The 24,362-nt window shown below is 35.6% G+C and overlaps 2 protein-coding genes across 2 annotated transcripts in view; one reads left to right on the forward strand and one right to left on the reverse strand.

The window, feature by feature from the left end:
* The window catches only part of LOC127832268 (uncharacterized), a 31,099-nt gene extending 11,432 nt beyond the window's left edge, over positions 1-19,667 (reverse strand). The window contains exons 1-2 of the mRNA XM_052357651.1: positions 19,278-19,667; positions 12,770-14,139 (exon numbers count right to left, since the gene is read on the reverse strand). Of these exons, the coding sequence (XP_052213611.1) occupies positions 12,770-14,139; positions 19,278-19,612 (1,705 nt within the window). The 5' untranslated portion in view covers positions 19,613-19,667. The remainder of the gene's footprint in view (positions 1-12,769; positions 14,140-19,277) is intronic.
* LOC127832267 (glutamate receptor-interacting protein 1-like) overlaps positions 1-24,362 on the forward strand; it is a 222,989-nt gene that overhangs the window by 101,931 nt on the left and 96,696 nt on the right. The gene's annotated exons all lie outside the window — the stretch shown is intronic.

Raw genomic sequence — 24,362 nt, forward strand, 5'->3', positions numbered from 1 at the left:
TTTAAAAATAATGTGTTCAAATATTAGAGATGAATTGTCATGCACAAGAACCGTGTGGTTGCATACAAAGTAAAGGTAATAATTCAAGGACAGAGGTGAAACAACAGTGCTTTATTTAAGCATAGAAGAACTATGTGAATACTGTCAATGCAATACAAGTAGGTTTAAGGTAAAAAATATCTGATTTGGAAATAATGCTTGTTTATATAAAACTATAAACCAAATGTTTTTTGTCGTGCACAATGACCACATCATCACCTTGATAGGTATACTAGGAGATTGAAATAAAGAAGAAATATCTTTAAAAAGATATAAAGCATTAAAGGGGCCTTTTCACAGATTTTGGCATGTATTGAAGTTTGTCATTAAATGCTTTAGATTGATAAATGTTAACATTGGGTCTAAAAATCTCTAGTAAAAAAAACCAACAAGAATACAATTAAAGAATTAAAAAAAAAGTAACCTTCAACAGGGCTCAAACCACTGACCCCTAGAGCCATGGAGCAAAAGACTACCGCTCTATCCACTAGACCATCCGCTCTCATACCATTGCTGATGTAATTTTTTCTTTATATATGCAATCCTCGTAGTATCAAAAAATACGACAACAACAGAATTCTCCAAATTATTCAATCGTTTCTTGTTGCAACGCTTTATAATTTTCAGGTTTTTAAATCGTCAAAAGATGCACATAATGGATATTTTAGAGCATGGTAAATGTTCAGTATTACTGCTTCCTCACAAATATCATAACTTCAAGGAAAATTTGCCAATCTGAAACAATTTTTTCCAATTTTGTCAATTTACCGAAGCGTGAAAAGGCCCCTTTAATTTTGTTTGGTCTTGGTGAAAGATAATCACTGATATCAAGGCGATCAAAGATAGAAAATGCTTTTTCCTGCACAGTTCTACGTCACACCCTTAGTTATAGGGTATTGCGCCAGATTTCATGGCTGATTGTGCGTTATTAGATGTTATTGATGATATATCTATAGGTATAGAACAGAACTACTAAAAAAGAATGGGAATTAAATAAAAACATACAATTCAACCGGCCACACAAGAATGTTTAATATTTATATGTGCGTTTTTCAAAAGCACTTGTTGTGGTTTGCAGGACATTGTTATTTGATGTGATTATTAATAGTATTGGGATTCATCATGATCATTCAAATTAAATATGTCAATACGGTGGAATAATTCTAATAGAATGAATCAAAAATGGTATTTATCATGTACACACATTAAGAATCTATTATTGGCATACCATAATAATATTTTCATTAAAAATATTTCTGGTCAAATTATAATATCAGTTCACCTAGTTAACATGATAGCGATTATATCAGGATTCTTTTCCTGACCACAAACAGACATTATTAATACCTTGCGGGATGAAATGCAATGCATTTAAAGTGAGGTCACGATTCCCCTGCTGGAACAACGGTTTGTTAAAAACTTAATACATGTTAAATGTTTTATTTTGAAAACAATTAAAATATGTTTGTCAAAATGAATATCAGGATAGGGAATAACAACATTTATATAATATAAAATACACAAGTGCAAAACGCAACATGGTTGTTATACTTTCCAAATATGAGAAAATAGTCTTGTAGTACAAATGCTCTGGCGCTTCTAATCTGCTAAATATATAGGGACACACACAAGCTGTATTGGGGTCCAGAGTTTAATGTGAAAATGTGTTGTATCCCTTTAGCCTTTTTATTAGAGATGAAATAGTTTCAAGCTGTACACGCATTTTACATCATTGAAAAACGCACTACTGTATCCTAATTCATAAAAGCCCACGCAGAACTGGAACTTTTTTTACCCTAAACTTCACAAAATAGAATGTCTATAGAATAACCTGTTAATGTAGATGGAATAGGTTTTTGTAGATTGAATGTTTTCTATTTTGAACAGTTTTGGTATTGTTAACCAATACGAAAATTCCATGCATTCATTTGGGCCTTCTGATAGTAAATTGTATTAAACTTTTATTGGACGCTTTCAAAGGTCATTTAAGGTGAAAAGCTGGGTAATACAACTATGCCGAAAAAAGAAGCATTGATTTTCAAAGCTGTGTTTCTGTAACAAAGCTGTACATGGGGCTATTAACCATGGTCAGTGATGGCTATAGATAAATATAAACATTTCCAGATGCAAGCATATTGATTTACTTGATATACACATTTCCAATTGGGATAATGACGTCAATCACATCAAATTTTTATATACATGTAGAAAAAAAGCACATAATTCACTTTTTACCGGAACTTTCTGAAAAATGCAAAAGTTTTGTATTAATAACATTCTCATACACATTAATCATCAATATGGTGAGTTTTGAAAATAATGATTGTACTGGATTAAAGAGAAATGGACAGTTTTTGGAAGTGTTGTATGTATCCCTTGTGCTTCAAGCTGATCTCAAATCACATACATTGGTATTCCTTTCCCAAGTGAGGACATTGTGCTTTGTTACTGCTAGTTCCATCTGCAATTTATGTTTCTATCACCAGAAAGCAAATTCTTAACTAAGGCTGATTCCTTAACTTGCGATGGTTTGAGTGCCTCTATAACCTAACCTAGCGAGCTATACTAGCAGGAGGGTAAATTTTGACAGGGCTTTAAAAGCTGGACAGGTTGAAGGGTAGAGGACACAAGAATCTCAGCCACATCTCCTTGAGGTTAAGAGGCATGAGAAGGATCACTCTGACAGAAAAACTATGGGAGGGGTGGTGTAAAGCCTTGGCCAGCAAGTCTCCTTCTTCAAGAAAGGTTAAAAAATAAAGCACAACGGTGTAAATGATGGATAACAATGGATCTCTGTGTCATGGTGCTCTGCATGTGGAGCCCCCCATGATGGTAGAGTGCCTGACCCCCTTCCTCTAAGATGTCCAACCCTAGCTACTAGTCTATAGGTCACCTCCTCCTGCTGTGAGGAGCAAGGCTATGGAGGCTGAGAGTAAATGCAACTGGCCAAGAAAGAACACCGACAACTCAAGATAACCCTCGACTGTTGAACATTCTTCAATCGCAAGTGGAGGAAATATATACAGTACATCTAGACACAAGGGCAAAAAACTGATACTGAAAATCTTCAAAAACAGCTGGAACATAACCTATGTTCCACAAATCTTGGGAGAAGCTGATGTGGTCCTGATCCACAAGAAGTGGAATAACCAAGGTAAGGTTGAGAGCTAGAGACCCATCACTGGATGTTCGGGCTAAATCATGGAACTTATCAACACCAGGCAAACTTGGCACCAGGATAAGAACACAATCTTGCACTCTGGTGCTCAGAAAAGCACATCACAACTGCAAACTACCAGATGCAAAAGTCAATGAAAGGTCTTGAGGACTGAGAAGTGGCTTACCACCATCAACTCCAGGAAGACCACCCATACAATCTTTAGTCTCTCATCCAAAGAACTGAAGGCCAACCTCAACCTATGCAAACAGACGCTGCAAGCCAAAAACACCCCACCTACCTTAGCATGACCTTCGACAGGTGACTCACCTGAAAACAGCAGACATTGAAAGTCAAAGCAAGACAGCACTCATGAAAAAGCTTGCCGGCACAACATTGGGGCACATGCATTAATCTTCAAGATGTACTAGTATGTGGGTGGTGTCAGACCAGTACATGTAATTGAGTATGGAGTGAGGGCATGTGGCACAGACCTTGAGTATGGAGTGACAGCATGGGACACAGCAGGCAAGTCATACTTTGAGTCAGCAAGGTGCAGAACAAGGTGGCCATAACGGGCTAAGAGCCGGTGCTAGACAAAATGTACACCAAATGCCTTACCCAGGCAGCAAAGTTTAAACAATTTATGCCAATTCATGCCATTAGACAGACTGAGCTAACTAAAAAACGAAAGATTGAAGAGAGGAAGCTTCATCCACCAGATGAGGGTTTTGAAGAGGAAAAGCCAAGATATCATGGGATATATTCCAAAAGATATCCACCAGAACCTTGAAACCCCATGCTAGAGCGATGTTGAAAGACCTCTGATACACAGCAGACAATCTCCATGGAACACATCCACAACTGCTGCCAACAACAACTGGATTCATGTCTTAAGTGACAGGTCTGCTGACTTGGCTTTCCAAAGTGGTTGATCCAGAATATACATTATTTACAAGAAGTGGAGAATAACACATCTCTCTTGCTACCTGCCAACTTCTAGGCTTAATTAGTAGGGCGCAAAACACATTGAACACAGCCCACTCTCCTCAATGTTGTGTATTTCAGCGACTCAAACTCTGTTGTGCAGGCACTCGACACTGCAAGAGACAAACAACTGAATGGCCTGTTAACTGCCTTGTCCAGAGTCCACACTGTCATGCTGCATTGGGTCCCTTCTCACTGCAATATACTTGGCAATGAAGCCGCAGACACTCTGGCAAGAAGGGGAGTATGAAAGAGAAGAATGACAGGTCAACTATCTTCAAAGAAACCAAGATCATCGTCATGGAAAAACAACATGTCAGGTGGCTGCAGCAGCATCCATGATACAAAAGAAAGATTCCGTACCACCTTTAAAGATCTGAGCAGGTCCTTGTATTCAAGCTGCAGACAGGCCACAATCACATGAACCATGAACCTGTTCATCAAATTCAGGATTGCCCACTCAGATCAGTGCCTCTGTCAGACTGGCAGAATTACAACTGAACACATTATACAGTCCTGCTCAAAACTCGATGGACTCAGGTGACAGATATGTAAAACCTGCAGTACACAGCTAGCTTTGCACACACAGTATTAATGTTCTAAATCAAGAAACATTTGACTGTTCCATTCTTGGTTAATAATTCAAATGAGATGCCTATACACTAAAATTGAGCCTACACAAATAAAAACAAGACTATTGCCAAGCAATATTTGTCCCCTACCGGTGAAACTCGACCATTTTCAGATTTTTGTGATTTTTTTTATATATATTCGTTGCCATAGCAACCAGAATTTTTGACGTAAAAACAAAATGAATGAAATGTGCATAATCTCCATATTGCCATCCATGTTTCAAGTTGCATGAAAAATATGAAAGACTTTTAAAGTTATCGCAGGATCCAGAAAATTGTGACGGACAGACAGACAGACAGACTGACACACAGAGCGCAAACCATAAGTCCCCTCCGGTTTAATCGGTAGGGGACAATAAAAAACCAATGCATTCTTGAGTTTGTATTAGTGAAGCCTTTAAATAAATCAATCAATTATTAATTAAAATCAATCAATCATCCATAAATCAAAGTAGAATGACAGGATGCTAGGGATTCAGTCCAATTTGAAACTGAACCCACACCCCTCCCAAAATATGTGCCCCATTTTCTCCTCCCTGGGTAGGTATATCTGGGTACCGGCCTGGTTGGGTTTATTTCCCAGTACAACCAGTTTTCAGTCACTTTAATGGAACCTTTTATTTAAAACTTGAAACAATTCAATAACCATGTATATATTTGAGAAAAATACTGTAAAATGAGCTTGAAATATATAAAGAAAACATTTCAATATGATGGGTTTGGTGTTTAAAGTGTGTGACACAGTGGAAGCCCTAAAATTGATCAAGTCTTTTTTCCCATACTTTTTCCAACGCAAAAAGGTTTTACCTGAACATAATAAGTTTTGTAAAAACTATAAGTATCATCACTTTAATAACTATTTACTACCAACAGAGACTAGACCAATTTTTAAGATTGCATTATATTGTCTCATTAATAAATGGCAGGGCATAGATTTTAGCTCGACTAGTCACCCAAAAATACAAGCTATGCTTTTCATCCAAAAGTTCGCATCAGTGTCTGTGCCATGCTTTAGTTAAGGTAAGCCTGCAATTTTTTTTAATCACAGTTTTAACTACAGGTATTAATTTAGAAACTTTAAACATGTTTTAGGGTCATTGTGAGAAGCACTGACCAACTTCAATAACTCTGGCCTGCAATTAAGCATAATTTGTGCCCCTTTATCTTTACTTAGAAATTTTGTTACAGTAAACTTGAATATTTCCATATCAATGTTTCTACTAGAGGTATCTAATTGAAACTTCACACACTTAAATAGTCACAGGTGAGGTCCTTGACCGCATTCCATAAGAACTACAAATCAACTACAGATATTGAACTTAACATATGTTTACAGTCTTTATGAACATTCTCTGACCAATACGGCAATACCTATACATCTGTTATCAACTTTTTAGCCGAATTATGCCTTTTTTTTGGCCTAGCTGTTTAACGTCACTTTTGACCTTACCTGACCTGTGTAAGTGTCCAATAAAATTCAAATAAAATTTCCCGTGGCTAGACACGAATGAGTACACTTCATTTATTCCATTGGCTGATTTGAGCATACCACCAGAACATTGGAAACATGACTGCGTCTTTGTAACACTGTTTTACTGCGTGTTCAGCATGAAACAACTTTATCTCTAATGAAAAGGCTTGATAGATAGAACAGTTTTACACTCACCTCTTGACATCAATACAGTTTGTGCGTGCACCTTTTATTTTCAGAGGATTGCAAGCGCAAGAGCGTTTGTACTTAAAGGCTATGTTCTCATTTAGTAATTACTTCCATATTCATGTCTGTGTACTAGTATATTAAAGTTCATAAAAGTATCGTCTTTCCCTATCCTGATATTTGTTTTGGCCAAACCATTTTAAATTGTTTTCGAAATTGAACATTTAACATGCAAAAGTATAAAGTTTTAAATAAGCCGTCGTTCCAGCAGTGGAAGCGTGGCCTCGCTTTAATGCATTGCATTCCAACCCGCAAGGTATCAGGGTCAGTTCGCGGCCAGTAAAATAATCATTATATAATACAGACGCTATCGCGTGAACTAGGTGAACTGGAATTTTCTTTAGACCAGAAATATGTTAAATGAAGATATTCAGCGATGTAATTATGGTATGTCAATAATAGATTCTTAATGTGTTTTCAACAATAACATGATAAATATTTTTTTTGATTAATTGAACAAGAATTACTCCACCATATTGACTAATGTATTAGGCATTAGCGCTATGATTCTCGATACTGTTAATAATCGAATCAAATAGCAGTGCCCGACAAAACACTAAAACAGGTTTGTTCGAAGAACGCGCATATAAATATTAAAAATATGTACGGATACTTCGCGTGTGGCCGGTTGACTCATATGTTTTAATTTCACTTCCATTCTTCTTTTGGTTTTCTGTTTTGTAGCTATAGGTTTATGACCAGCAATATGTAATAATGTAAAAATAAGCTGCGAAAACTCTGTGTAACATCCTGTACTGCGTGTGATGCAGCTAAGAACTGCACAGAAAAAGACATTCGCTATCTTTGATCTCATTCATTGAACTCTTTACCTTCCACCAACTCCAACCACAATCAACGCCGTATATCTTTTTAAAAAAGATATTTCTTGTTTCTTATAAAAGTCTGGTTAAGGTTTGCGTACAAGATGACATGTAGGTAAAGTTTGAATGCAACATATACATATCTGTGTGTGCGTTAGTGCGTGCATGCGTGTGTGTGTTATTTTGGATTCTGCCTTATAATATAGCGCATTATATTGGATTTACAGTTTACAGTGCTGAAATTGTGTGTGTAGGTTTGTGAAAGATCATATTTTGAAACAGTTGGGTCAATGTCATTGTTTCTAATGATAAAAAAGCAGTTTCGAATTAATAACATGAGTTTAGATGGAGGGCTTGTGGAGTAATATTGTTTATAGGTAGCTTTCTTGCAGACCTAGGTTGGGATTGCATTAGGTGTAGGTCACTGTTACTCAAAATATAAGAAAGGTTTCTGAAAAATAGATCCAACTTTACTCCTCATCAAGGTATTGTGCTGTTATGTTCTATGTAAGTAGCTTAAATGCAGACCTTTGCTTGCAAAGTTAATTAAATTTATCTTAATTAATTGGTAAAAAAAATATAATTAAATGTGTTGGCAGCTTTACATTTCTTGATTTAATTTTTAAATGTTCTACAGATATTCAATTTTAAACATGTTTTTGTTTTCATTACAGTAGGTGTCTGATAGAAAATGTGCATAATATTAGCAAAGCTCTGCTCAGTTGATGCACTAAGAAAAACTACTGTTCATATTCAACATAAATAGGTGATTAACCAGATCAACATAGGTCAAAACAAAACTGCAAGTATTTCATAGGATGTAGTGGGTTGAAACTTTGGTTTTTTAGGTTCCAATGGTCTAACTTAAAAAATGATAACAATTCATAATTTGTCGCAAATTTTATACTAACATTTAAGTCTGTATATTTTTAGCTCTACTATATATATAATAATATATATATATATATATATATATATATATATATATATATATATATATATATATATATATATATATATATATATATATATATATATATATATAGTGGAGCTATCCTACTCTCCCCATCGGCGTGAGCGTTGGACAATTTTAATGTTTGCTTACCACCTCAAATATTTTCAATGTCCCTGGACATATTGCTTTTATATTTTGCATACTTCTTTACCAACATGACCCCAACCTATAAACAAGAGCAGACAACTGTATCAAGCATTTTGTAAGAATTATGGCCCTTTTTCCACTTAGAATATGCATATTATTGATAAATCTATGTTAAAGTTTGCGTACCTCCTCAAATATTTTCTATGTCCCTTGACATTTTGCTTTCATATTTTGCATACTTCTTTACCAGCATGACCCCAATCTATAAACACGAGCAGACAACTGTATCAAGTATTTTGTAAGGATTATGCCCTTTTTTCATTAGAAAATTGAGAATTTGGTTAAGTTTTGTGTTTAGCTCCACTTTATTTCTAAAGTATCAAAGCCATTGCTTTCATACTTGCAACACTTACTAACTATAATAAGGGGACTGTGCTGGCAAAGTTGTGTTACTCTGACTGGCATTTTGACAGACTGACTGGCATTTTGACAGAATTATGGCCCATTTTAAACTTAGATAATTGAACATTCGGTTAAGTTTTGTGTGTTGGTCCATTTTACTCCTAAAGTAGCATAGCTATAATTGCTTTCAGACTTGGAACACTCGCTTAATATCATAAGGGGACTGTACAGGAAAAGTTGCATAACTCTTGTTGGCATTTTAACGGATTTATGGCCCTTTTTTGACTTAGTCACTTTGAATATTTTATTAAATTTTGTGTTTAGATCCACTTTACTTCTACAGTATCAAGGCTATTGCTTTCAAACTTCAAATACTTAATTATTATCATGAGGGTATTGTACCTGGCAAGTTGAATTTGACCTTGACCTTTAAATTACCTTGACTCTCAACGTCAAATTAATAAATTTTGCTTAAATTGCCATAACTTCTTTATTTACAATCAGATTTGATTCATACTTTGATTAAACAACACTTACCTGACATACCACAATGGACTCCACCCAAACCATCCCTCATCCCCACCCCACAATCCCCCCCCCCCAAAAAAAAAAACAACATTTTGTTTTCCTTTTTTTCTTATTTTTGAAAAATAATCTAATAAATGACCACCCCCTCCACATTATACCCCCTTCTCCCCCCCATCCCAGCCCCCACCCACAAAGAATGTGTTTTTAGCTCACCTGTCACGAAGTGACATGGTGAGCTTATGTGACCGTGTGATGTCCGGCTTCCGTTGTGTGTGCGTCCGTCAACAATTTGTTTGTGTAGACAGTTGAGGGCACAGTTTTCATCCAATTTTTATGAAATTTGGTCAGAATGTTTATCTTGATGAAATCTGGGTTGGGATTGTATTTGGGTCATCTGGGGTCAAAAACTAGGTCACTAGGTCATATAATAGGTCAAATAATAGAAAAACCTTGTGTAGACAATAGAGGTCCTAGTTTTCATCCAATCTTTATGAAATTTGGTCAGAATGTTTATCTTTATGAAATCTGGGTTGTAATTGTATTTGGGTCATCTGGGGTCAAAAACTAGGTCACTAGGTCATATAATAGGTCAAATAATAGAAAAACCTTGTGTAGACAGTAGGGGTCACAGTTTTCATCCAATCTTTATGAAATTTGGTCAGAATGTTTATCTTGATGAAATCTGGGTTGGGATTATATTTGGGTCATCTGGGGTAAAAAACTAGGTCACTAGGTCAAAAACTAGGTCAAAAAGTAGAAAAACCTTGTGTAGACAGTAGAGGTCACAGTTTTCATCCAATCTTTATGAAATTTGGTCAGAATGTTTATCTTGATAAAATCTGGGTTAGGAACTCAGAATCGTCTATAAAGTATAACTTCTTTAAAACATAAGCGATCAATATGTTTCAATTATGGTCCTCTTCCACTTAGAATATGATTATATTACCTTGACCTTATTGAATATGAACAATTTCCCCATGATGGCTTATGTTATACTGTCAAGCACTCGAATAGTCGAGCGCGCTGTCTTCTGACAGCTCTTGTGTAAGAATTAAGTTCCTTTTTTATACTTAGAAAATTGAATATTTGGTTGATTTTTGTGTTTAGGTTCACTTTATTCCTAATGTACGAAAGGTATTGCTTTCATACTTGCAACACTTACTAACTATCAAAAGGGGACTGTGCAAGCAAAGTTATGTAACTCTGACTGGCATTTCGACAGAATTATGGCCCCTTGGAAAACTCGCTAACTATCGTAATGAGACTGTACAGGGCAAGTTGCATAACTCTGGTTGGCATTTTAACAGAACTATGGCCCTTTTTGTCTTAGTAACTTTGAATATTTTGTTAATTTTTGTGTTTAGATCCACTTTACTTCTGAAGTATCAAGGCTATTGCTTTCAAACTTAAAATATTTTCTCACTATCATGAGGGTACTTTACCTGGCAAGTTGAATTTGACCTTGACCTTTGATTGACCTTGACTCTCAAGGTCAAATTAATAAATTGTATTAAAATTGCCATAACTTCTATATTTATGATCACATTTGATTCATACTTTGACAAAACAACACTTACCTGATATACCACAATGGACTCCACCCAAACCAACCCCATGCCCAACCCCAGAATCCCCCCCCCCCCCAAAAAAAAAGAGTAGATGGCCACTACTGCACATTATACCCCCCTCTCAGACCCTCCCCCATCCCCCCCACCCAAAAAGATTTTTTTTCTTTGAAACATGGTAAAAAAATACAACAAATATTTATTTATTTTATTTTTGAAGGACTGTCCAACCATCCCACCCAAGCTATTGCTATCAAACTTGAAATACAATCTTATTAGTTTGTTTTATGTCTTTACAAATGCTCAATAAATTGTGGAAAATATACCTGAACTCAGAATCGTCTATAAAGTACAACTTCTTTAAAACATAAGCGATCAAAATGTTTCAATTATGGTCCTCTTCCACTTATAATATGACCATATTACCTTGACCTTATTGAATATGAACAATTACCCCATGATGGCTTACGTTATACTGTCAAGCACTCGAATAGTCGAGCTCGCTGTCCTCTGACAGATCTTGTTTAATTATAATCTTTCTTAAAACGAATTTCTGGAAATTGAAATTGTAACTAAATGCGAATATATCTTGACATGAAGTTTTAAAGGCGAAATGTTTAAATAAATGAATATAGGTTGTGACCAACAATATTTTTTGCTTAGAAATAATTAGGATCATATGAATTAATTGGAGAACTTCTACTTTGTTAGAGTTTAGAATATACAGAAATACATTAACAAAAAAGGTTTTCTTTTTTACGTGCGTCTTATAAAGATATAGAGGATATTTGTTAATGTCAGTGTAAGATCGTTTGCTATTTCACAAGTAATCATAAAAAATACATTTTCACGAGTAGCGCAGCCACGAGTGAAAATATTATTTTTCTATGATCACGAGTGAAATAACAAACGATCTTACACTGACATGAACAAATTTTCTGTTTCTGTTATGCCCCTTTTTCAAGAAATTAATTAACAGCTGTTTCCCTTTCGCTGAAAAGTTACCCTTTCTCCCTTGGCGTGCCTCAATACATTTCAATACACAAAATGACGTCATTATTCCTGCGAAATTCTCCAGTTAAACTCTTTTACAATGTAAATAAACGGTGAAAAAAGCATTAAATAAAAAGAAAATTTGTTGGATTCGGTGAAATACCGATTTTAATTTACTTTTGATCATAAAAAAATATGATAATCTTGATATGATAATCTAAAAATAGAAAAAGTAGTTCCAAAAATGTGTTATTTTGACCAGTGAAAATAACAATTTGTTTATTTTCACTGCTGTTAATTCACTGCAGAAATGTCATATTTTATCATTATAAGAGAAACTAGAACAAGAGCACCGCATAACAGGTGCCAATGCTCGGCTGCGGGTACAGTTTTGAACAAATGAAAGCTTGTCAGATTTATTTATTTTTTTAGAGGTCACAGTGACCTTGACCTTTGACCTAGTGACCCCAAAATGGGTGTGGCGTGTAGAACTCATCAAGGTGCATCTACATATGAAGTTTCAAAGTTGTAGGTGGAAGCACTTTGATTTTAGAGCCAATGTTCAAAAGGTTAACAAAATGTAAAGGTTTTAGCACAACGCTGGACGACGAGCTGGCTATGACAATACCTCGGGTTTTCTCCGAAACAGCCGATCTAAAAATTGTGGTACATATTACAAAAAAGGCATTGTTCTCTGTGTCTAAATGTAATAAAATCTTAAAAGATATGCAATAGATTTTGCTCAGTGAAACAGTAGTACCTATGATGGTTATTAATCAAGATTAATTTCTCTGATTCGTTATTACAATCCTCCATTAATCATTACCTGAATCTCCATAAGATATATTTCTATAAATCTCCATCAATGGGGTTCCATCTACAGTGTAGTGGTACAATGCTGTACCTGATGTTATGTACAGACTGCCCTGATGATGTGCAATACCCTCACAGGCATGATGGAGCTTTAGTGTGCTTTCATGTACCAAACGCATGGACGGAAGCTTGCTCACTCTGATGAAGTGGACTTCTTTGTTACCCAGAGTAACAGCCACCAGAAGTGACTCAATTCTGCACATGGACGATGGTGTATAGGGCAAGTCATAGTGGGCCACCACTTTGTAGGTCTTGTCAAGCAGCTTCAATTTATCATTGCCCTGGTCCATAATAAGGAGTTCACCAGCATATGTCTCACAGACCCCTGATATATTGCATGTTTGTTTATCACTCCTCACTTTTACTGAATATTTAGCCTTACTAATGATGTTAATGACTTTATTCGGAATGGACTCTCTGCTTGTCTTATTCATTGCACCTTCTTTATTGCTAATATCTGGCAAGCTGTATGAGCTGGATACTGCAGCTGACTTCTTGACATGGCATTGGTTTTCAGCGCTTGGCTTCTCTGATAAAATATAAACAGGATGAAGCACCTGGTCTGAATCATTCACATCATTTGTTAAATTTACCTTTAAAATTTCAGAAATCTTTGATGAACTGGAAAGAGGATGAAGCACCTGGTCTGTATTATTCGTATTACTTGTTGTATGTGCCTTGTCAGGCTGTTTGGAGGAAGTCGATGAAGGTTTCTTTGCATTAGGTTCAGCTTGTGTGGGTGTGGCATCTGATGTAATGCTTCTCCCAGTATGTTGCTTTAGCTTTACATTGCTGAGTATTTTTCCTAATCCAGACGAAGTGGACAAAGTTTTGTCAATAGTTGTATCCGGCTGGAAAGACAGTGTATTGTCTTTCTCTGCTATCTTTGCTTGTAAAATAGAAAATGCCTTGTTTGTATGGTCCAGGCATTTTATGTACATGATAAAATGGAGGATATCACTTTTGCCTTGTATTTTCTGCCAATCTTCTTTGGCAATTTTAATTGTTTGGACAGATTCACTGCAATGTGCAATATCCTTTTGAATAGATGACTTTAATGTAGCATGTAATGTATCCAACTCTTTGATGGTTTCACCCTTCAAATGATCCAAGCGACCTTTGATTTTGGTGTGTAAAGCATTTATTTTTTTGCAAACTTGTGTGTGGGATTTCTCAAAGGACTGTAAACTTTCCCCGACGGCAAATTTTTTCTGAATAAACTGCAAATGTAATGTATCCAGAAATGCTGACAATTTTGTGAACTCTCCCCTCTGGTTTAGGGCCTCCGCTTTATCTTTTATAAGGACCACATGGATGCAATTTCTGAAAAAGAATACAACATGGAGATCTTTTTGTTTTTAATTAACATCATCTTGATTTACTCTGTATGAATCAACAGGTATCGTAAAGAAACTATGATTAGACAACCCAAAATTTCTATTTATATTTGAGTGTTTTAATTACCTTTTGTCTAGTTAAACCTAAACGTTTTGCGTAGAACAGTGTGTGTCATCAACATTTACCTTTTGAAAACAATAGAAGCCACATTTATTGCCAACAATTCTTGAAACTTGGTAAGATTTGTTGTCACAATAATAGGTAAGATCGAAACAGAATCATATGGATGCAAAAACTAGATCATTAGGTCAAATTTAAGAGAAAGCTTGTGAATGTTATATTGGCTGAGTTAAAAAGTGATTGTGCTCAATTGCAAAACATGGGCGTAGGGGGAGTCGCAGTTTTCCTTAAATGGCTAGAATGAAATCTGTGTACATTCCAGAAGTCAAGGCTTTTTCAGCTGTATGAAAGGGTCCTTTTAAAGAAAAAAATCAAATTTTTTATTTTTTATATAAAGAAGTGCTTTATGTTTATTATATCTTAATTACAGTTAACAAAGTTTATAACTATACTTCATATGATTGTGTTTTTAGCTCGACTTTTTTCGGAGAAAACCAGAGGTATTGTCATAGCCAGCTCGTCCTGGCGTGTCCCAAAATTTAACATTTTGTTAACCTTTTGAACATTGGCTCTGAAATCAAAGTGCTTCCACCTACAACTTTGAAACTTCATATGTAGATGCACCTTGGTGTGTTCTACACATAACACCCATTTTTTAGTCACTAGGTCAAAGGTCAAGGTCACTGTGACCTCTAATATAAAACTTTAACATAGCTCTAAAATCAAAGTGTTTCCACCTACATCTTTGAGACTTCATATGTAGATGCACCTTGATGAGTTCTACACGCCACACCCATTTTTGGGTCACTAGGTCAAAGGTCAAGGTCACTGTTACCTCTAATATAATACTTTAAAATAAACCTAAGCATTGTCTCTGAAATCAAAGTGCTTCCACCTACAACTTTGAAACTTCATATGTGGATGCACCATAATGAGTTCTACACGCAACACCCATTTTTGGGTCACTAGGTCAAAGGTCAAGGTCACTGTGACCTCTAATATAAAACTTTAACATAGGCTATAAAATCAAAGTGCTTCCACCTACAACTTTGAAACTTCATATGTAGATGCACCTTGATGAGTTCTACACACCACACCCATTTTGGGGTCACTAGGTCAAAGGTCAAGGTCACTGTTACCTCTAATAAAAAACTTTAACATAAACCTTAACATTTTCTCTGAAATCAAAGTGCTTCCACCTAAAACTTTGAAACTTCATATGTAGATGCACCTTGATGAGTTCTACACATAACACCCATTTTTAGGTCACTAGGTCAAAGGTCACTGTGACCTCTAATATAAAACTTTGACATAGGCTCTAAAATCAAAGTGCTTCCACCTACAACTTTGAAACTTCATATGTAGATGCACCTTGATGAGTTCTACACACCACACCCATTTTTGGGTCACTAGGTCAAAGGTCAAGGTCACTGTTACCTCTAATATAAAACTTTAACATAGGCTCTAAAATCAATGTGCTTCCACCTACAACTTTGAAACTTCATATGTAGATGCACCTTGATGAGTTCTACACGCCACACCCATTTTTGGGTCACAAGGTCAAAGGTGAAGGTCACTGTGACCTAAAAAAAATTCTGACAAACCTTCATTTATTCAAAACTGCACCCACAGCCGAGCATTGGCACCCGTTATGCGGTGCTCTTGTTTATCATTAGAATTATTATAAAGAGATACATTACTAAGTTTTTACCAAATCAGTGGACTTTTGCCCCCAAAAATTTTCAATCCCAAAATTGCATTTTTCCCAAAATTGCTATTATAAAGGCCGAAGTCACATTTTTTACACGAGTGTCATGAAACTTGCTGAGAATATTTGTTTAAATTATAACTTAGCGAGTTTTTTAATTGCTTTTGTCCTTTTTCAAAAGCAAGGTGGATGTGGGGTGTGCAGTTATCATTACATCGCTATATTGAAATCTGTTAATACTCTCGAAGTCAAATTTAAGTTTACCTTTTTCATGAAACTTTCTCATAACATTTGTTATAATGAAAGGCAAGCAAAAATAAAACATGGATGCCCCCCATATGGGCTGTCAGTTGTAGTGGAAGCCATTGTGTGAACACGTTTTTTGTCACTGTGACCTTGACCTTTGTGACCTGAACCTTGACCTTGACCTTTTACCACCCAAAATGTGCAGCTCAGTGAGATACACATGCATGCCAAATAGGAAGTTGTTATCTTCAATATTGCAAAAGTTATAAAACTTTAACCAGGTTAAAGTTTTTGGACACACACATACAATGAATGAATGAATACGTTTTTTGTCACTGTGACCTTGACCTTTGACCTAGTGACCTGAAAATCAATAGGGGTCATCTGCAAGTCATGATCAATGTACCTATGACGTTTCATGATCCTAGGCGTAAGCGTTCTTGAGTTATCATCCGGAAACCATTGTACTGGTTTGAGTCACCGTGACCTTGACCTTTGACCTAGTGACCTGAAAATCAACAGGGGTCATCTGCAAGTCATGATCAATGTACCTATGACGTTTCATGATCCTAGGCGTAAGCGTTCTTGAGTTATCATCCGGAAACCATTGTACTGGTTTGAGTCACCGTGACCTTGACCTTTGACCTAGTGACCTGAAAATCAATAGGGGTCATCTATGAGTCATGATCAATGTACCTATGAAGTTTCATGATCCTAGGCGTATGCGTTCTTGAGTTATCATCCGGAAACCATTTTTCTGTGTCGAGTCACCGTGACCTTGACCTTTGACATAGTGACCTGAAAATCAATAGGGGTCATCTGCAAGTCATGGTCAATGTACCTATGAAGTTTCATGATCCTAGGCGTAAGCGTTCTTGAGTTATCATCTGGAAACCATTTTACTGGTTCAAGTCACAGTGACCTTGACCTTTGACCTAGTGACCTGAAAATCAATAGGGGTCATCTGCAAGTCATGATCAATGTACAGTCCAAACTCGATGGCTCGAACTCGTCGGGACCGGCAACAAAAGATCAAGCCATGCGGGATTCGAGCCATCTGATTCTAATAAACTTTTGTTTACGAACAAGTCTGCAGTATATTTTCACCTCCAGTTGAAGAGTACACATATTGCTTAAACTCCGTACAACTTCGTACTACTTTCTGCTTTTGAGTTCATAAGAACCAAATATATACTTAATAACTTTATTAAACAATATTTTAAAACAGTTACAAATACAATCAAACAAATATCATATAGCAAATTATATCAGCGCGTTTTACGTAGCACATTTTCTGGAAACACAGAGCACTAAGGAACAAAACATGCATCATGTATCATCAAATGATGATACGCATCATTTACATATGAGACAGTACTACATTTACTGATTTATTTATAAACAAAATATTAAAGAAAAACTATATATCGGTCTGTGTTGCGTTCCTTACATCCAGTTGGCATTGAACATGCTGTGAGTTTTTGCACTCCTAAAGATAATTTCTGATTGCATTAATAGAAAATGTCATCTTTTACTCAAATCAATTAACGATTAAGTCGATGACATGTTTACAACCGATTTAAATCAATTATTGAATGCCTTTACTCAAGAGGTCCTAATCAATTAACAGTTTATGCGACCCGAAGCGAATTCGAGCCATCCGAAGAAAAGAACGTGTGAAAATTGTCACCGGGACTATGAAAACAGTTCGAGCCATCCGATAATTCGAGCCTCGCGAATTAGAGCCATCCGACAAAATTGTATATGAATATATAACAATAAAAAATCAGTGCTTTGATGAGAGTTCGAGCCAACCGGAAATTCGAGCTAAGCGAGTTCGAGCCATCGGGTTTCGACTGTACCTATGAAGTTTCATGATCCTAGGCGTAAGCGTTCTTGAGTTATCATCCGGAAACCAGTCGGTGGACGGACCAACGGATGGACCGACGGACGGACCGACCGACCGACATGTGCAAAATAATATACCCCCTATTTTTCGAAGGTGGGCATAAAAATGTGGATCTTGTGCTTTCAAAAACATCGCCAGAGGGGATGGGATTGTTTTATATGGCTAAAGTTTAACTATGTGAACATTCTAGAAGGCACATTGTTTACTAAACTTCTTGAAATTTGCTCAGAACATTTTTTCTTATCATATTTTCACTGAATTTAAATATGTTTCCAGTCGGTTACAAAATATGGCCACCAGGGGTCAGGGCAGTTTAACTTACATCCCTAATGAAACCACAGGAACAGTATAGAAGTCACATTTTTATTTCAAATCGCAAAAAAGTTGCTCCAAACATTTTTTCTAATGATATCTATGTGCACAAATGTTTTGAGTTGAAAATGGTTTCCACCCATTTAAAACAAATTGGCGACAATGGAGCAGGTGGGGCAGGGGCAGTTCTAATATATCTATAGTAAAACCTTGTGAACACTAGAAGTGGTATTGTATCCAGATTGTAAGTTGCTCAGAAAATTTAGTAAAATGATAGCTTGTCCAAGTTCAAAATAGTTCTAGATTAAAAAAAAACAACATGGTTGACAATTGGGGGTGGGGACTTAATGCGTTTTAAGTTAAATTTTGTGAATATACATATTTTCATCATCAGTCCATCATGAAATTTGCTTAATCAATTTGTTTTAATTAAATCTCAGTTTGAAAACCCTATCAGTAAGTCAATCTTGATGAAATATTTGTCAAAATGTTTATCTTGATAATACCTTTGCCACATTCAAATCTTTGTCATGGGTGTATATCAAATCTTAATAGAAGAATGTTACAAAGCTAGAAGCCATAAGTCTTTGACTCAATGTAGATAAACCTTGTCCAAAATGTTTAACCTAACAATATCAAGGCCAAGTTTGAATCTTGGTTAAGTGTTTAAAAATAATACCCCTACTCCTCAACCTTTGATTCTCATAAGAACCACCATTGTTTGTATTGAGCCTTGATCATTAAAAAGTGTATTAAGGAATTTAAATCATGAACTCAGTATGAAACAACTTATTGGTTTGTTTGCTTAAATACAGTTCTAATACTTACTTGTGTGTGTAGATATGGCAGACATGACACATCAGTTCACCGTGGTCCTCACAGAATGCTGTCAGTTTCTCACCCTTGTGCTCCTGGCATTCCTCTTCTATGTCCACAGCTACTTTTACATCTGGCCAACTGCTGATCTTTTCTTTACCCAAAGTTGTGTGCTTTTTAAAAAGATAATTATGTTGGTCAACACATCTGCCACAATAAAACTTTGAACACTGTGTGCAATAAAAATCAGCCTCTGTGTTTCTGTCATTTTCCTGACATATAAAACAAAGAAAGTCAAAGAAAAAATCTGATCCTTTAACAATTGAACTCTCCAAATTAGATGCCATTTCGTGAACACAAAATCACAAATGTTTGCCGTTTATACCAGTGTTTGAATTGTCATATCTGGTTTGAGAGGTGAGTAATTTTATCATCAAACCAGATATGAGTACAAAGTATTGTAAGATTTTAGGTCATATACATAGAGAATACTATGTAAGTATCAACACCCTCGGAAACCCGATATGCTGTGAAAATTTGGATGTGCTTGGAAAAGTTGCTGATACATTTTGCTGAATTTTGGTAAGGTAAGTAAATCCAGTTCTATAATTGTTTAAAGGCATTTTTGAATTAAAATATCGTTTGGTATATGCAAAGGAGATATTATCATGTATGTTAAAAAAATCCTGGTTATTATTATTCGAGATTTATTGAAATATGGCTATTTGAAGTCGACAATGCAGAGATTTGTCCCCTATTTAGCAATTAATTTACAAATTTCTTTAAAGGTATGTCAGTGAAAAAGTTTTTTCACCGAAAATTATATCAGCCAATGTCCCCGAGTAACATATCCGCCAGGGCTTTAAAAAAAAAATTATTGGTGGAGAAGTTCGACTTTACATCCAACATGTTGATGAAAAAATTATATGACCCGAAGCAGTGCAAAAGATGTCAAGATATGACAGGAGTGCAGTTCATTTATAAACTTAAAAGCTCACTATTACAGCTGATTTATATCCACTCTGATGCATTTTAGATCATTTCCATTGAACTTTGAGGTTTCATAATTATATCCGTTCTGAAGCTTATAGTTAATAGCCAGCTTATTCGTATCTTTGTTGTTTTTTTATTGTTTGAAAATCATTGTAAATGTAAAGCAATTGATTCATACAGGTTAAAATATACGTCAGTTAGGCAATGTTAACATTTATATTAATATTTTCTGCCTATAGTTCCAATTATGGGTAGACTTTAATAAATCTGAACTAAATTTGGATCAATGGTACATGACTTAAAGTTGACAGCTTTGCAAACATCTCCGACAATTCACGTGTGTCAATGTCTGTTTCTTTTCGTTCTTTTTGGTAATGATATAATTATGCAAAATGTAACCGTTTATTTTCAAAACCAAATCCACGCCTACTTCTTATGTGTATTTGCATAGATAACACGCAGTTCTTATCTGCTGAAGCCCCAAGCCTTGAAGGAATATATTCAGCCAGATTTCAGCAAATTATAACATTTACAACTAGGGCATACTTTCCATTTGAGCTTAAAACGCATATTGAGAGAAATAGTCAAGATTGCATTTAAATTATATAGCACTGGTCTTTTATCACTATACTCATTAAATGACGTCATAGTATGTGTTTTACTTTACAAGTCATTTAAAGTTTCACATCATGGATAAAAGGTATTTATCGTATTGAATATTAAGTACGACATACAGTTTGTTTGCAAGTCACGTAACCCACTAAAGGTAGATTATTAACTAACGGCTCGCGCACACATGTCGTGAATCTCTCTCACTCTGCTTCTCTCCTCTGTGTCTGTATCTGTCAGTGTCTGTCTGTCTGTCCATACATACCAGAGCTACAGTAGGGGGCTCTTGTTGTCCGCTTTTCTATACAACTTGACACAATGAGGTTCATTCCGTAAAAATCGCTCTTACAGGGTTAAAAATATACGTGTAGGGTTAAAAAAAACTCAAAGAAACATCAAAGGAATAACCCCATAATGTACCTCTCGTTAGACGTCCGTCAGTCCGCACTCTCTCTTCTTCCCTTCCTCTCTCTCTTTAAAAGTTTTATGCTCGAATCAATATTAACTTATTAAGCAATGTTATTATAAAACATTATAATCTTTAGGATAAATATCTATATTATTATTGATATTATCAAACAAACATAAGCTTGTTTCATGGCTTTTGCCTGCCCTAATATTTATAAAAAAAACAACTTTCGCCTGTTCATTCTGTACACTGTACAGAAACAGGGAACCAGTAAACCAAGATTTAAGCTGGGGTTAGATGGAATGAAATCCAAACGTTAATAATACGTCACTAGCGTTGAAATTTATATTATTTCTAGGATTTACTGTTTCCATAGAGTCCATCCTGTTTTACGTAGGATGCATTTTGTTTGTTACACTAAAAACATGTATGTTTGAAACACTTGCTTGATAATATCCTAACAATAGACGTATTTTAAGATGAATTAACAACAACAAAAACATTTTGATTGTATGTTAGTTCTTTGAATGCACGTAAGTTTAAATTTGTACCTTCGCACTATAGGTTTCACTGACGTATATTTTTACCTGTATGAATCAATTGCTTTACATTTACAATGCTTTTCAAACAATTAAAAAACAACAAAAGATACAAAAAAGCTGGCAAATAACTAAGCTTCAGAACGGATATAATTATGAAACCTCAAAGTTCAATGAAAATGATCTAAAATGCATCAGAGTGGGAATAAATCAGCTGTAATAGTGAGCTTTTAAGTTTATAAATGAACTGCACTCCTGTCTTATCTTATCATCTTTTGCACTGCACCTGGTCATATCATTTTTTCATCAACATGTTGGATGTAAAGTCGAATTTCTCCACCAATATTTTTTTTTTAAAGAAACCCTGGCGGATATGTTACTCGGGGACATTGGTTGGTATAATTTTTGGTGCAAAAACTTTGTCACTGGCATACCTGTAAAGAAATTTGTAAATAAAGAGCTAAAAGGGGACAATTCCCTGCATCATCAACTTCAAATAGCCATATTTCAATAAATCCTGAATAATAATAACCAGGGATCATATTTTTTTCGGTTTTGTCGGTCCTAGACCGATTGGGGTCATGAAAGACCGATTGAAAATCCCAAGGAATACGGACAAAACCCCTCCCGGATAAAAACCCTCCCGTCATTTTCGTAGGGGGCGGACGAAAACCCTCCCATGAATAAACATGGGCGGACAAAAACCCTCCCATGAAAAAAAACGGTGGAGAACAAAACCCCTCCCATGAAAATAAGGAGGCGGACAATAACCCTCCCGTAAAAGAAATTTAACACTTAGTGTTGCATTCATTAATCCGACAAAATTACCCATTGTGTGTATTGTGTATTGAAAATGAAAGAATTGAAAGAAAATGTGTATCCATTAACTGTAAACATACCGCTTTCTAATGTGCATATATATCCGATAATCCAATATAATAACAACATCAATTAAAACAATGAGGCCATTTATAGACAAGTGAATTTCAATTTAGATATTTTATATAAACAGCCTACTTGTTATTCATACTAAGTAATCATGAATATCGTAGTTCTTATCATACTAAGTAATAATAAAAATCTTAGTTCAAACATATATAATTGACGTCAAATGGGTGTAAAATAACATTTCAATTCGGAAATATTTTAATTAGTCAATATATAGTGTAATGTTACCTACTGAAGTCACTTTTACAAAAAATAAATATCTTGGATAACCGACAAAAAAATACAAATGTCGGAAATGACATTCGGAAATGACCGATTTCGGATGAAAATTTCATAAATAATCTTTGTACTTGAATTCGTGGCTCAGATTTCACGGGAGGGTTTTTGTCCGGACCCGTTTTTCCATGGGAGGGTTTTTGTCCTCCCCCGTTTTTTTCATGGGAGGGTTTTTGTCCGTCCACGTTCATTCATGGGAGGGTTTTCGTCCGGCCCCTATATAACTGACGGGAGGGTTTTTATCCGGGAGGGTTTTTGTCCGGCATTCAAATCCCAAACAGTCGGTCCGATTCTGTTTGCTATTAAAATTCCCATGTCATGAAATCGATTACACAGTGTACATGCTAACACACCCTTATGACATTCTTATCTCGATAAGGTGTGATAAAACATTCGCTGCAGTCTCTAAACCGGTCAGGACCGGTTTATTGCACGTCAGACCAAGAATCAAAAACTTGTGAACAGCGGATTAAAGACGCATCCGAAAAGACGCGTCTGAATGCACGCGCTGTAACCAAACAAAACATGCCGATACATTTTCCACCAGCGTAATAATCCGGTAATATAACTAAGAATGAAAGTCGCGGATCTGATCGACAGAACAGCCGAAAGTTATTTTTATGGGAGGAACTTCACATAAAATAGTACACAAGAAAAATAATATACATTGAATAAATCTTTAGTAAAACCGTGTTAGAATCGAAATAATTCGTGTACTTTATACTTTGTTGTTGAATAACTCACGACCGGAAAATTAGATGCGTGGTTTCAAATGCTTGGCTCTCGTGATTAAATCCCTACGCATCAAAACTATCGGCCGTGGGTTATTTGACAACAAATTATTTCTTTATTATTTGGTTTGTTGTTGTCAGTAGCCAACATACGCACAGACATTTGGTTCAGTGCATGTTTGTAAGCTATTATCGAGTCGACAACAATTTAAAACATCGGTATAGACTTACACAGAATAATAATATTGACAACGATGAAAAAAGTCTGATAAAACAGCACACGAAACAACAATGAAATACCAAATGATAAAACCAGTTGATAAAACTCGTTCCGTTTAAAAAAAAATGCCTAAGGGAATTTTTCTTGTACATGTATTATACCACCTTCATGAATGGCAAAATCAATGGTATATATATATTAACGTAATTTGTCGTGATTTCGGATATACATGTTCGGATACTTTTCCCCATTTATATCCGGACCGATTGATGTTGCGGGAAAATATGATCCCTGATAATAACCAGGATTTTTCTAACATACATGATAATACCTCCTTTGCATATACCAAAAGATATTTTAATTCAAAAATGC

The sequence above is a fragment of the Dreissena polymorpha genome, chromosome 5 (assembly GCF_020536995.1).
Source record: "Dreissena polymorpha isolate Duluth1 chromosome 5, UMN_Dpol_1.0, whole genome shotgun sequence".
NCBI classification, from domain to species: Eukaryota; Metazoa; Mollusca; class Bivalvia; order Myida; family Dreissenidae; genus Dreissena; species Dreissena polymorpha.